Raw genomic sequence first — 14,255 nt, 5'->3', positions numbered from 1 at the left:
GTGGTTGGACTGAATATCTTTTCTTTCTCAGTCTCTTCCTTGGCCAAATGGCACGACTGATGATTGGAGAAGCTTCCTTTGAAGGCAGATCTTGGGAATTTCCGTGGGCTAACTGGTCTGCTAGTGAGCTCAGTCCTTTCACTTGTGGTTAACTTGCTTGGTTTTAAAAACTTGTATTTCTGATTGAATGCCTGGCTGGTTAGCAAGTTTTTAATGAGATTTCTCAAATAAAGCCACAGACATACCCCCTCATCGTCATACCCTCACTCACATCTCCATGTTTTGTCAGATTTGTTTTCTCTTAGTTTGTATCAAACTGAAAAAGAACTGCAGGATAGTGGGGAGCTCTGAGACATTTTTCCCCTGTCAGGGGTCAAAGCATTCAAATGTCCTGATTAGTGATATTTTTAAAAGCCCTAATTATAGACTCGAGACAGAGGCTTTAGTGGGGCTTTAGGGAGTTTGAGAGACTTAATCTAGGAGCTGAAACAGGCTGTGTTTTAAAAATTTTTTGCATCAATAAAAATACAGTTGGCAGTCATCAGTGTCCGTTGCTCACATAAATCTTGAACTTTTGACTTAATTACCATGGGAAAGTTCAAAGGGCAGGCTGGAGTGGTTGAAGGAACACTGCTTAGGGAGCTGGAGATGTGCCTGGCCTCAGCATGGCCTCTGGCTGTGTGACCTTGATCAAATCACTTAACCTTTCTGGATGACATTGATCACATCAGTCATTGGGCCAGATGGTCACCGAGGTCTCTTTTGGTACAGCCTGGTAATATGATTCCATGTTTCTCCTTTAAATCATTAGGCTATGTTCTCTCTTTTTGGTTCCAGAAAGAGAGACAGAGTAGATTATAAACCTTAGACGTCAGCAGTGGGATATGTATGGGTTTTTGTCGGGGGAGCGGGGGGCAGGCCCAGCAGCCTATGGTTTCTCATTAAGTTTAAATTGCAGGGTCAAAAGAAATTGTATAATCCTACCATTTGTTGACAGAATCAATACCTCCTAGCACATAGATACCTGGAAAGTATGTTTGAACTTAAAGGGACCTTGTCAGTGCAACTGCTTCATTTTATAGCTAAAGCTTTTAATAGTCATCCATCCATCCGTCCACCCATCCATCTATCCATCCATCCATCCATCCATCCATCCATCCATCCATCCAATAAAAGCTTGAGTGCCTACCCCAGAGGCTGAAGACAACTCCAACTGTACCCTCTAGGCGCCCTACTCTTGTTGGAATATTTTTTTCAGTACAGAAACACACTGATGTTGGAAGCACACATCTGTCACAAAGAAGGGGCTCAGAGAGTGATGACTTCGCTGTGGGATGGGAATGGCAAAGGCTGTGTTGAAGTCCTTTGAGGGAAATTTCTGTGCTTTTCTAAATCTCTCTTTAACCCATCGCATCTTAAAAGACTTCTGTTGTCTTCAAGTAAAAGTCTACTTACTTAATATCATTACTAATATGCAATAACTATTACAGTGTAGAAAATAATGAGTAGGTATGCTACACACTGGTGATGGGATTTGATTGACTGATTGATTGTGGCTGGGTCTTACTGTTCCTTTAATCAGCTCATTCTTAGTATTTAATGACCAGGAGAATGTAATTCTCATGGTACTTATTACATCAGAAGGTCTGAGAATGTCAGAGCCAAAGGAACCGTACCTATCATTGAGGTTAATTTGTTTCCTTTACAGGTGGTTTAGTGTCGTTCATTTTGAATGCCATTGGAAGCTTATACCACAGGTCTCTATTAGTTGACTTTAAGCCCATTCTTCATATACCTCTAAGGTATATAAAGTTCAGGGAAACTTATGTGTCCATGGCTTGCAGATTCATTTGATTGATTGATTGAGGTGGCGTTTTGCTCTTGTTGCCCAGGCTGGAGTGCAATGGCACGATCTCAGCTCACTGCAACCGGTGCTTCCTGGGTTCAAGCGATTCTCCTGCATTAGCCTCCCAAGTAGCTGGGACTACGGGCATGTGCTACCATGCCCGATTAATTTTTGTATTTTAGTAGAGACAGGGTTTCGCCATGGTGGTTAAGCTGGTCTCAAACTCCTGATCTCAGGTGATCCACCGGCCTTGGCCTGCCGAAGTGCTGGGATTATAGGCATGAACCACCGTGCCTGGCCTGCAGATTCATTTTAAATAAGATTGTTGAGTAAACATCCCTGTTGAGCATCTACTATGGACAAGACTGATCTCTGCTTTGGTAGATCATTAATTTGGTACATGAGTTCTTTCTCCAAATGGCAGCTGTTAAAGCTGTTTGCAAGCCTTGGTATGAAAGGAGCTTCCTTAGGTAGAAGCGCTGGTCCTAGGTCCTTGGGTGGTGTTTCTCTCCAGCTGCTTTGCAGTTTTTGGGAGGCCCTGGCATTTCCATGTGTGGCCTTTCTGACTGCAAAAACATTACAGGGGACACGAGACTGCTGAGCAAGAAAACACAGTAGGGCTATTCTTACAGTATTATTATTTTTCTAGATCTTGCAGACTCTTCAAGGTTCATGTAAAGCTAATGTATTTCAGGAAGAGTTATTGTAAAGGTATAAAAGAGTTCCTCCCCTCCAGTATCAAGTTCATTAAGCATATTTGTGAGCTTGACATTTAAAGAGCAGCTGTGTGCTGGTTGATGCTAGCACTCAACCAGAGTGCGGCTGGTCACACATGTGGGAGTCTGGGTGGAGGGTTGTGCCTAGATTTCATGGAACCCCCGACCTTGGCTCTCCGAGACTCGGATGAGCAGCCGTGTGCCCGTGCCTTGTCGGATGACTGTGTCTCTGTTTTGCAGAAGCAGATTTTATAGGTGTAGCTTTGGTGATTGAAATTTCACCCCAGGGAAGTGGCTACCTGCCAGAAATTCCAGTGAAATTATTTCACCTTAGTCCTTAAATCATTCCTGAGGCACCAGGACAAAGGTGCAGGTTGCCCGTGTGCTGTTGCTGCAGGTCAGGGCTGCATGGGTGCGCGCGGTCTGGGGCAGTTCCTGTGCTGTTACAGTCTCAACCATGGCTTGGCCCAGTGACAGCAGAAAAGAACAACATTCCTAGTTCCTTCAGCTAAATCCCATTTTTTTTTTTTTTTTTTTTTTTAGGGAACATAAAAATCATGCACATATCTGTCGATTTCTTTTATGTAAAAAAGAAAGGACATTCCACAGGATCAGCTCAGCAGTAATTGATGCTATCTGAAAGAGTTACTGCATTAATATTTAGCTAATTCATATGAATAGGCTATTGTGTTTACTTAAACAAATGACATGAGTACAGACACCTGACAGCATGAGGTATGCTTTTCATTTAGGTCAGATTTGTAAACGCCTTTGTGTAGCGACAAAGCTCATTATTTGTTTTGTGCTCTCAATGGGTTCTTTTTAGTGGCTGTGGCTGTGGATGGATTTTTCTAAGTAGAAGCTTTTAAAATGAAAGATTATTGAAATTGTTTCAGTATACGCCAGGCCCTGAGAGTCTTGTGATGAATAGGAATCAAGTACTCCCTGGTGAACCTTCAAAAGAATAGGTGCGTTTGTGGGCATTCAACACCCAAAGACAAATGGCTACCCAGTTACAAATGCAACTGGATTCAAAGGAAAGAATTTCGCCCCATTCCTTCTTCTCCTTCCTCTTTCTTCCTCTAGACTTCATAGTTTTGCCCGCTTCCCACTGTTTTAGCATCATATAGATGTCACCTAAATCCTCCACTTTGACACTTAGATAAGACAGGGATAAAGATACAGCCTGCCCTTGTAAAGACATCTCAGCCCTACCCTTGACGACGGGTTTCAAGAGCAAGTGTGAAGGCCAGTGGGGTAGGTGTTTGGATGCACTGATTTCAATTCCTAATTGTACCCCAAGAGTCTGGCTGCTAAGTGAAGGGGATTGTTATCCCCCGGGGTCGTGCTCTACTGCCCGTAGAACAGAGGAGACTTCTAAATATGCATCAGAGACAAAGCCCCTGACAGTTTTTTTGGTTTGTCATATAAGTTCTGAGAAATGTTTGAATGCTGCTCTGCGTTATTTTATTATATTAGAATGATACTTTATGCTGTTCCTTTAAAGTAAGGCTCCAATGGATAAGTTGATATGGCTTTTGAGAGCAACTTGTTTTTACTAGTGTGTATATGTGATCATTTAATAGGTGTGGCAATCCAAAATGTTGTATTTTTGGAGGACTCAGCTGTTATGGTTGTATATGTTGTTCATATGTATATAAAGTAGCATTTAAAAATGTGATTTGGCATGATATTATTTTCTGGCATCAAGAACAAGAGAGAGAAAGGGCCTCAGACACTTTTTTTCCCCTCCCTGTTAATAGACAGGAACCGTCCCTCTCTGGGACCTTCTACTCAGCCAGCTGGATCAGACTTCTGAAAATACTTTCCAAATGTAAATATTACCCAAAGATTTTTAAAATAGCCTATCGTTTACCTGCAAAGCAAAATGTTCTTACCTGTTTGGAGTGTACTCACAGAAGGGAAGCTATCCGTCAGTATACATTTTAATATTGTTTTCCAAAACAGGAGCACCATACTGGACCAACACAGAGAAGATGGAAAAGCGGCTCCATGCTGTGCCTGCGGCCAACACTGTCAAGTTTCGCTGCCCAGCCGGGGGGAACCCAACACCAACCATGCGGTGGCTGAAGAATGGGAAGGAGTTTAAGCAGGAACATCGCATTGGAGGCTACAAGGTAGAATTAAACTTTGAAAACATTATATTTCTTACATTTTTGCTTGTTTGTTATTATTGTTGTTTTTGAGATGGAGTCTCACTCTGTCGCCCAGGCTGGAGTGCAGTGGCACGATCTCAGCTCACTGCAACCTCCGCCTCCTGGGTGCAAGCGATTCTCCTGCTCAGCCTCCCGAGTAACTGGGACTACAGGCACGTGCCAACACGCCTGGCTAATTTTTTGTGTTTTTAGTAGAGAGAGGGTTTCACCGTGTTAGCCAGGATGGTCTTGACCTTCCTGATCTCATGATCCACCCTCGGTGGCTCTCAAAGTGCTGGGATTACAGGCGTGAGCCATTGTGCCCGGCCCTATGTTTTTGTTTGTTTTTTAAGATGCTCAAAAGTTAGTAGGAATTAGAAGGAATACTTTAACAAGGATCAATAATTGTCATAATTACCCATGTCAGGGTTTGATATTAAAAAAAAAGTATTATTCTGGACTTGCATGTAATTTTAAAGTACAGTCCTCATTTGTGTTGTTCTTCATATGAGGAGAGTTTAATAACAGAAGGGTGGAAGGTTGAGAGTCTGTTTTCTGTATGCTTTATAGTGTGTAAAACTAAAATGGGTGTGGAATTGGAGAAGCATCGGTATAGTTGCCCTGTCAGAGCGGGATTGCGTGAAGAGTATGGGGACTTGGGTTAGAGACTGGAGAAAGAATGAAATATGATGCATTAAGAGAGAGTGCGTGGAGATGACAGAGGCAATCTGCTGTCCTCCTTGAAGGATTCTGAAGAGCTCCTCACACAACACCATGAAATTTAGTCTCATCACTCCCTAGAGAGTTTGAGATTGACAGCTGTCTCCCTGCGGATGCCTGCGCATGCTCCTTCTAGCCTTTGTTCATCCATTTAGCAGACATTGATTGAGCTCCCTGTGTGCCAGGCACCCTCCAAGGCTCTGGAGAAACGAGAGGTTAAGGCACAGCCCCAACTTTGAGGGGCTGCTAGTCCAGTCCGACTGGCAAGGCAGATGAGAACTCTGGCAGCAGGAGGGGACACAGGTTTGGTTAGAGTCGCAGGAGCATGCTGTACCCCATGGATCTGCATGGAAAGGTGATATTGGCTGTTTGGAAGAATAAGGAGAAAGGAGTTCAGAAAAGATTCAGGTCTGAGTTGAAGGGAAAATTGTCTCAGAAGGAGAGAGATGGAATTTCCAAATTGTTTCGTATGGAAGGGGAGAACTAATGGTTGAGCATATGAAGAGGACTGAAGGAAACCTTAGGATGAAATTCTCTGATGCATTTGGAACATGAGTGGACATATTAGTTACCTGTTGCTGCATAATAAATTGCCCCAAGGTGTGGTAGTTTTCAGCAGCATTGATTACCTACTGTTTCCTGGGTCAGCAACATTGATTACCTACTGTTTCCTGGGTCAGGAATGAGGGTGTGGCTTAGCTGGGTCTTCTGTCTCTAGCTGTCTCACAGGACAGTAAGCAAGGAAGGCTGAGGTCTCATCGGAAGGCTTAATTGGGGAAGGAACTGCTATGTGGTTGCTGTCAGGATTCACTTCCTTGCAGAGGGCCTCAGTTCCTCACTGGCTGTTGGCTGGGGGCGTCCCATCTGCTCCATGTCACATGGCCTCTTCATAGGGCAGCTACTATCATCAGGTTGAGGAGGGAGGGAGGGAGGGAGGGAGACAGAGAGAGAGAGGTCGGGGGGAGGGTACAGGATCACTGAAGTCACAGCCTTTTGTAACCTAGTGTTGAAAGTGTCAGCCACCCTTTTCACTTTTTTCCATTATTAAGCAAGTCACTAGGGAGTAGGTTGCCTAAGGACATGAATGCCAGGAGACATGGGGATCACTGGGACCCACCTGGGAAAACTGCACTGTGGGAGGAATAGAGACGCTCTTTAGCTCAGACCTCAGGCCCTCTAGAGCCAGGTGGGGAGGATTTCTCAGTAGCAGCAGTGGGATGTAGAGGACTGTGTCGTACGTGTGTTTAACACACCAGCATCACTTTACCTCCATCATTGCTGTGGGTAAATGAGCTTCCTTTCCACCTAAAAACACCCCGAGCCCTTTTCTGAAATCTCGTAGTTATTCATCTTTAAAGGATTATTTGCTTCTGCAAAAGGTTTTGCCTTTTTGTTTTAACACTTAGAAATTAACATCTAGAGGCCAAAATTTAGAGGAAAATAGGGACAGCCTACGAGTAAATTTCTAAGATGGCATGGTGGGCAGTTAACATGTGAAACGGTTATGAGGCAGAGCTGCTAGTAGGTGGGTACTGTTGAAGCTTGGAAGTAGAAATACTTCAGTTGTTTTCCACAACTCCCACTTGTTGGGAGAAGCAGGAGGCAGGGGGTAATTTGTCTTTCTGTTAATTCTGTCCTTAGACCAGATATGATGAGATTGAAAGGTTGGCTCCTTTAAAAGAAATCTTTTTGAAAAAAAAGTAGTTACAGATTTCATGAGGGGATGCTAGTTAGAAGAGTTAAACCACTAAAACCATAGCCCCTGGGATTGTTTTAACCACCAAATGCTTTCTGAAACTCACATAATTGATGCAGTTCCAATGATTTATTTAAATGCAATCTGAGTGTGAGACTGGTGGTCAAAATCTTGGTGGTTAACTAATTTCGTCAATTAAGACAGCCGTGTAAATAAGTACAAAGAGGAACTGGTGAGCCTCCAGAGACCCCTGGGCTCAAAATAAATGGAACTGACATCATTATTACGGGGAAGGAGCTTTTTGCAAATCTGAATTAGTGATTACGAATATGCTGAGAGACTAAGCGGGCCTAATGAGAAAATGCTGCTTGATTTTTAGCAGGTGCAGTTCAGTGTTAATTAGCGATGCCAACATTCCGCTAGACGAAGAGCACCTATGTTCTAAAAGCAAAATGAGGACTCTCAGCAGAATGCCTTTAGCCTGCGCCCGTGGAGTGCAGATGACCAAAGTGATTTTGTTGTGTCACATTGAGCCGTTCCTGGAGGGAAAAGGAAATGGAAGTTCAGTGTGCAGGACAAAAAAACCTCATAGATATTTTGCTTTACCCCCCCACCACCAAAAAAAAAAAAAAAGGCAAACAGGGGCAGAGGACCACACCTTTGGATATAGCGTGCTGGCGTGGTCCTCGCCCTTCCGGTTCTCTTGTGGAGAAAGAGGCTGTGGCTGTGGGGTGGGGTGGCCTGGGAGGTGGGCCCCCTAGTTGCAGAGGTGGTCAACCCAGATGGATCAAGGGCTTTTCACGACAGCAGAAGCATGGAATGTTCATTTTGGAGATGCTAGAAACTCTTAGAAATTCCACTGAGTCTCAGGGGCTTCTGGGGCTTGAAAAGACAGATCTCCCATCTCCTGGGAAGGAAGGTTCCTTTAGTTCCCTAAGGCATCATCTTTGCTAATGATGTGTTAAGCCAGCCCCCACCCCACTCCTGTCCCGGAGTCATTGGAGCTCAAAGAGTCTCATTCCCACCTGTGGGCCTCCTCCCTGGGGAGCTCCCGGCTGGCTGTGGCCCACTCTTGCCTCAGAGAGTCCTTGTAGGGACCTGACCAGGGCAGACTTCGGGGAGCATGGTCCTGGTGTTGGGTTTTCCCTCTTATATTTTCTTTGTTATCTACATAAACTTAAAGAAGTGTGCCTCTGGGTTGGGCACAGTGACACTGTAATCCCAGTGCTTTGGGAGGCTGAGGCAGGAGGATCATTTGAGGCCAGGAGCATAAGACCAGTTTAGGCAACATAGTGAGATCCCCATTTCTACAAAAAATTAACCATTAACCGGGCGTGGTAGTGCTCACCTGTAGTCCCAGCTACTCAAGAAGCTGGGTGGGAGGATCACTTGAGCCCAGGAGTTTGGGGCTGTGGTGAGCTGCTATTGTGCCTCTGCAGTCTAGTCTGGAGGATAGAGCAAGACTGTTGGGGAAAAAAAAAAAGATACCTTTGAGCGTTTTACTTGAGGGAACTATATTGTCATTTTTATTCCTCAGCACTTCCCCAAAAGGAAAGAGACCTATATTGAAACTTGGAGGTCCTGACATCTAACTGATCCATTACTGACTCCTGTCCATTTGCCACTTTATTTTATTTTATTTTTACTTTTTGAGATTTGAGTTTTGTTCTTGCTGCCCAGGCTGGAGTGCAGTGGCACAATTTTGGCTCACTGCAGCCTCCGCCTCTCGGGTTCAAGTGATTCTCCTGCCTTAGCCTCCCAAATAGCTGGGATTCCAGGCATGTGCCACCATGCCCAGCTAATTTTATATTTTCAGTAGAGATGGGGTTTCACCATGTTGGTCATGCTGGTCTTGAACTCCTGACCTCAAGTGATCCACGCACCTCAGCCTCCCAGCGTGTTGGGATTACAGGCTTGAGCCACCCCACCTGGCCCATTTGCCACTTTATTTAATGAAGAAGCAAAATGTCAAGTTTTCCAAGATACATTTTTCCAGAAGGCAAAGACCTGAAAAAGCTTCTTCAAACAAATGTTTGTTATTTCCGCAATTTTTTTTCCTTCATAAATCTCCTCGTTCCATAAACTGTGATTGCGCTTTGGTGGCCTGTCCATCTCATTCTTTCTACCTGTTTATGGATCGGGCACCTTGGCCCCCAGCCCCTGCATTGCGGCTTGTTTTGAAATGGCATGCAATTGTGGCCAATAGAGGGAGGAGAGAAGACGAAAGAAGCAGAACAAAGTCAAAGAGAATGATGAAATGGGACAGAAAGCTCATTTTCACTGAAATGACCACTAGAACTATTTGGTATTCTGCAGGTTCAGTCTTGTTTATCAAAGAACCCATGCTGAGCCATCCTTAGGTGATTAAGAGTCAACTTATTCTTTTTAAACTATGTGAGCAAAGTCTTGCTGGCTGTTATTCATATGTGATTGATATAATAGCAAAGCTGGACTTGCATCATAACTCTGTCTCCTAATCATACTTATTTGTGGGCTTTTCCATCAGTCTTGAGCATGGGTAAGTTTTTTCAGCTCTCTGTGCCTAAGATCCCCTGCCTTAAAATGAGAAGATTGGGTAAATAATCCTGATCCAGTCAGGCTCTGAGAAATGTGATTGAATAGCATAATGGTCACGTAGCTTCAGCCATGTCTCTTCTTAAACAACAGCACAGATTTTTTTTTTTTTTTTTTAATAAAGAGGTTACTTTTATGGCTAGATATTTCACAGGGCTCGAGACAGTTATTGCAATTTAATGCAGAAAAGCAAGAAGCTGGCTGAGATAATTAATAGACCACTTCGGTTCTTACCTCCTTCTTAGGTAATGATTTAGACATAGGGGATTCTTAAAAACCATCTTTTATGCCACTTCGAAGTGCCTAAGAACATAGACCAAGAGAGACCACAGGACAGTAGGCTCACTCAACATGACTCTGAAATTGGCATGGAAGCCCCCAGCACCGGGTATTATAGGGATTCAAATTCCCCTGGAGCCCCTCAGCAGAGAGCAAAGCATTATTAAGTGTGAAGCAAGTATATTTCAGATTTCAGAAAAGGTGATTTTAAAACTTTTGTTATAATCACTACTAAACTGGTGGTTTTGAAGCATAGGTTAATTAGATTGACATTTTCTAGGTTACTCCGATGTCATTTTAAAGACTTTTTGATGCAAGCGTCTAGGGGAGAAGTCATGACTAATGTACTTATCAGCATACTGAGATTTTTTTCAGCCAAGACATTTCAGCTTTAGTCCCAGACGAACCAGTCTTTGATGACACAGGCCTGTGTTTGTATCAGCCCACATTTATGAACTGCTCCACTGCGTCGTGACTTTCCAGGTGCCTCCCAGGGAACAAGTTGCTCAGTCCTTCCACAGCTCAAAGAGGCAGACACTGTTATTTTGCCCTTTTACTTTGAGGGCTTGCCCTACATCTACCTCATAGGTGGCACAGTGGCCATTTGGACCCAGGTGGTTTTGCACCAAAATTTATGCATTTGCTAAACTGCCTTCTTCAAATGTGGTTCCATGTTTTTTTTTTTTTTTTTTTTTTTTTTTTTTGAGACGGAGTTTCGCTCATGTTACCCAGGCTGGAGTGCAATGGCGCGATCTCGGCTCACCGCAACCTCCGCCTCCTGGGTTCAGGCAATTCTCCTGCCTCAGCCTCCTGAGTAGCTGGGATGACAGGCACGCACCACCAAGCCCAGCTAATTTTTTGTATTTTTAGTAGAGACGGGGTTTCACCATGTTGACCAGGATGGTCTCGATCTCTCGACCTCGTGATCCACCCGCCTCGGCCTCCCAAAGTGCTGGGATTACAGGCTTGAGCCACCGCGCCCGGCCCGGTTCCATGTTTTGTAAAAACACTGTTGCCGTTGAATGAGAAATATAGTGAAAGTAATGACTCCCCCAAAGCATACAAAGATCTAGCCCAAGGTAGACCGTTGAGAGCAAAGTTGGGAATGTGATACTGTTCTTCCAACTGCCCAGACCTTTGTGGGTTATAAAGTTTATTCCAGCTATCTGTCTGTCTGTCTATCTATCTATCTATCTATCTATCTATCTATTTTTGAGACAGAGTCCCTGTATATTGCCCAGGCTGAAGTGCAGTGGTACGAACATGGCTCAGTGCAGTCTTGACCTCCTGGGCTCAAGCAGTCCTCTTGCCTCAGCCTCCTGTGTAGCTAGGACCACATGTGCATGCCACTGCATTTGGCTAATTTAAAAAATTTTTTGCAGAGATAGGGTTTCATTTTGTTGCCCAGGCTGGTCTTGAACTCCTAGGCTCAAGCTATCCTCCCACGTCAACTTCCCAAAGTGTTGGGATTACAGGCTTGAGACACTGTGCCCAGGTTATGAGGTTTTAAAATTTATTGTGGTAATATGTACATAACATAAAGTCTACCCTTTAAATCTTTATCAAGTTTAGTAGGCATCAATGACATTCACAGTGTTGGGTAGCCATCACCACTATTTTCAAAACTTTCATCTCTCCAAACAGAAACTTTGCACTCACAAAGCAGTTAAGTCGTCACATTTCCCCTCCACCACTGTACCTGGTAACCTCTAACCTTCTTTTTGTCTTTTTAAATTTGCCTATTCTGTGTATCTCCTATAAATGAAATTAGGATATTTTCCCTTTTGGGTATGGCTTATTTCACTTAACAATGTTCCATCCATATTGTAACATAAATCAAAACCTCATTCCTTTTCATGGCTGAATTGTATTCCATCGCATGGATATACCATATTTTGTTTATCCATTCACCTGCTGTTGGTCACTTGGGCTGCTTCTGTCTTTTGGCTATTGTGAATAATGTAGCAATTGGTGTACAAGTATCTGTTCCAGTCCTTACTGCAAATTTCTCTGGGTATATGCCTAAGAGTGGAATTTCAGGATCATATGGCATTTGTCTGTTTTGCTTTTTGGGGAAGATCATGCCATTTTTAGAGAGCTAAGTTCAACCGGCATTGAATGTCCTGCTGTAGCCACCTTTGTGAGCACCTACAAGCTAAGGGCACTAAGAAAACAGCCTGGCATGTTGTAACTCGCTTCCAACCTCCTCTGGAGAGATCCAGTGGTTGTTTATTGCACAGAGGGAAGAGTTTCTGCCACTGGTCCTTAGGATCAGATCACCGGCCCTATTCTCTGGACACCTCCTGAAAAGCAGACTTCTTGTATCAATGTTGGAGTTGAAGCATTAACAGGTGTTTGGCTCCGCATCTGCATGGTGGTGAGCAACCACAAGTACCTCTGTCCCTGACAGGCGAGCTTAGTCGGTGCAAATGCATTCGGAAGGGATAGTTGCAAGTCTTCCAGGAGCCTGCTGAAAGTGAGGGGGCTGGGATTGGAGAGTGTGATTTTATGTTTTTTTTTGAGACAGAGTCTTACTCTGTTGCTCAGGGTGGAGTGCAGTGGCACAATCTCAGCTCACTGCAGCCTCCATCTCCTGAGTTAAGGTGATTCTCTTGCCTTAGCCTCCTGAGTAGCTGGGATTACAGGCACCTGCTACCATGCCTGACTAATTTTTATATTTTTAGTAGAGGCAGGGTTTCACCATGTTGGTCAGGCTAGTCTCAAACTCCTGGCCTCAAGTGATCTGCCCACCTCAGCTTCCCAAAGTGCTGGGTGGGATTGCAGGTATGAGCCACTGTGCCTAGCAAATTGTATGCATTTTAATGGCGCCTCATCTGTTGAATGAATTCATCTGTTCATCAGGTGGGTGCCTGTGTGAAGGCCAGGATTACTAGAGATTGCTATCTTCCTGGGTAAGTGGGGTGCTGATACTGGCAGGAGAAAGGCTTGGGAATATCTATCTGATATAACATGGACACAGCGTTCTACCTGGCACAGCATAAAACTTCCTGTCATCTTCTGGATGTTTATTCCGCTTGTTATCGAGCACCTGGGTATTTGGAAATGTCTGGATTTTTTTGCAATGTGGAAGGTAAATATCCAGGTGACAGCCTGGGTCTTTGACCTTTCACCCTTCACCTTTCACTTCGGTGTTTTGGTGTCAACAGACTAAATCTACATTCCCAGTTGTCACCTGAAGGTAGCCTGGGATTTAATAGGTATTTTAGGGGATGAAGGTAGCAGAAGAATTGTGGAAAAAAAAAAAACCTCTCCTGGCCACCTTGTATCTTTGGGTGAGTAGGGTATGGAATGTTCATGGATTCTGTTTTCTTTCTTATTATGCCTGGTAGTTTAGGCCATTTCACTTCAATCTGCTTTGTTTCAATATTGAAATATTATTTTAAAAAATCTTCAGTGAACATAGCTTTGAAGCCCAGGCTCTCCTATTATTCTGTTACTTGGCAGATAAAAAATAGTGATGAATTCCACGAAGATCTGGCCATGAGCAGGAAGGAAAATAAAGAGTCGTGCTTGTGTTGGTCAGTGCAGGATTTCTTTTCTCTCTGACTTTTGTGGTTTGTTTTGCCAGATGCATTGGGTCTGCAGGGGGTAGCTGCTATGGAATGATTCGCTAAGGAGCTGTTATGCTTTTTTGTTGTGTGTGTTGAGATTTCTATTCGTTTGAAAAGTAGAAATGAGAAAAAAGTAAACAATACCCATAATCCCAATGCTTAATTCTGTAAAGTACATTGCTAACAATTTGATACATTTTTTTAGCTGTGTTTATAGTCAGGCTTATACCTTCAGTCCTATATGTATCTTTAGGGTGGTAGATGTGTCTGCTTTTTCTTTTTTCCTTTTTTAATAAATTGGAATCATGAATGAACTGGTTTTCATTTTTCAATAATGGTTTAATGATACCTTACCAAGCGTGAACATAATACATCATTCTTTTTGTGACTATATACTACGGTGTTTGAATGAACTATCCGTTAGTTCATGCAGGGTGAACCAGACATTCTTAATGTCTCTCTCCTTGATGGATTTCAGTTTTTTGCTCTCACAAGCAGTGCTTGAAGCTGCAGTTTCGTTCATGTGCCTCGAAGTAATTGTGCTATTTTCTGTGGGCTAGATTTCTAGAAGTAGAATTAACTGGGCCAGAAAAATGTGTGCTGCTAATTTTAATAGGTACCAGCAAGTTATTTTACACAAAGGTTTTTCTCAATTTATGTTCCCATTCTCAATTGGGATCTTTTCTTTCCCTACAC

General features: G+C 43.5%; 1 protein-coding gene across 15 annotated transcripts in view; it reads left to right on the top strand.

Annotated features, from left to right (window-relative positions):
- Positions 1-14,255, top strand: part of FGFR2 (fibroblast growth factor receptor 2) — a 120,449-nt gene that overhangs the window by 43,571 nt on the left and 62,623 nt on the right. For all 15 annotated transcript variants that reach the window (XM_003922140.3, XM_003922141.4, XM_074382984.1 and 12 more), the window contains one exon: positions 4,531-4,700. In XM_003922140.3, the coding sequence (XP_003922189.1) occupies positions 4,531-4,700 (170 nt within the window). The remainder of the gene's footprint in view (positions 1-4,530; positions 4,701-14,255) is intronic.

The sequence above is a fragment of the Saimiri boliviensis genome, chromosome 12, assembly GCF_048565385.1.
Source record: "Saimiri boliviensis isolate mSaiBol1 chromosome 12, mSaiBol1.pri, whole genome shotgun sequence".
Classification (NCBI taxonomy): domain Eukaryota; kingdom Metazoa; phylum Chordata; class Mammalia; order Primates; family Cebidae; genus Saimiri; species Saimiri boliviensis.
Note: the sequence above shows the minus strand (reverse complement) of the source record. Positions and strands in the feature narration are given on the sequence as shown.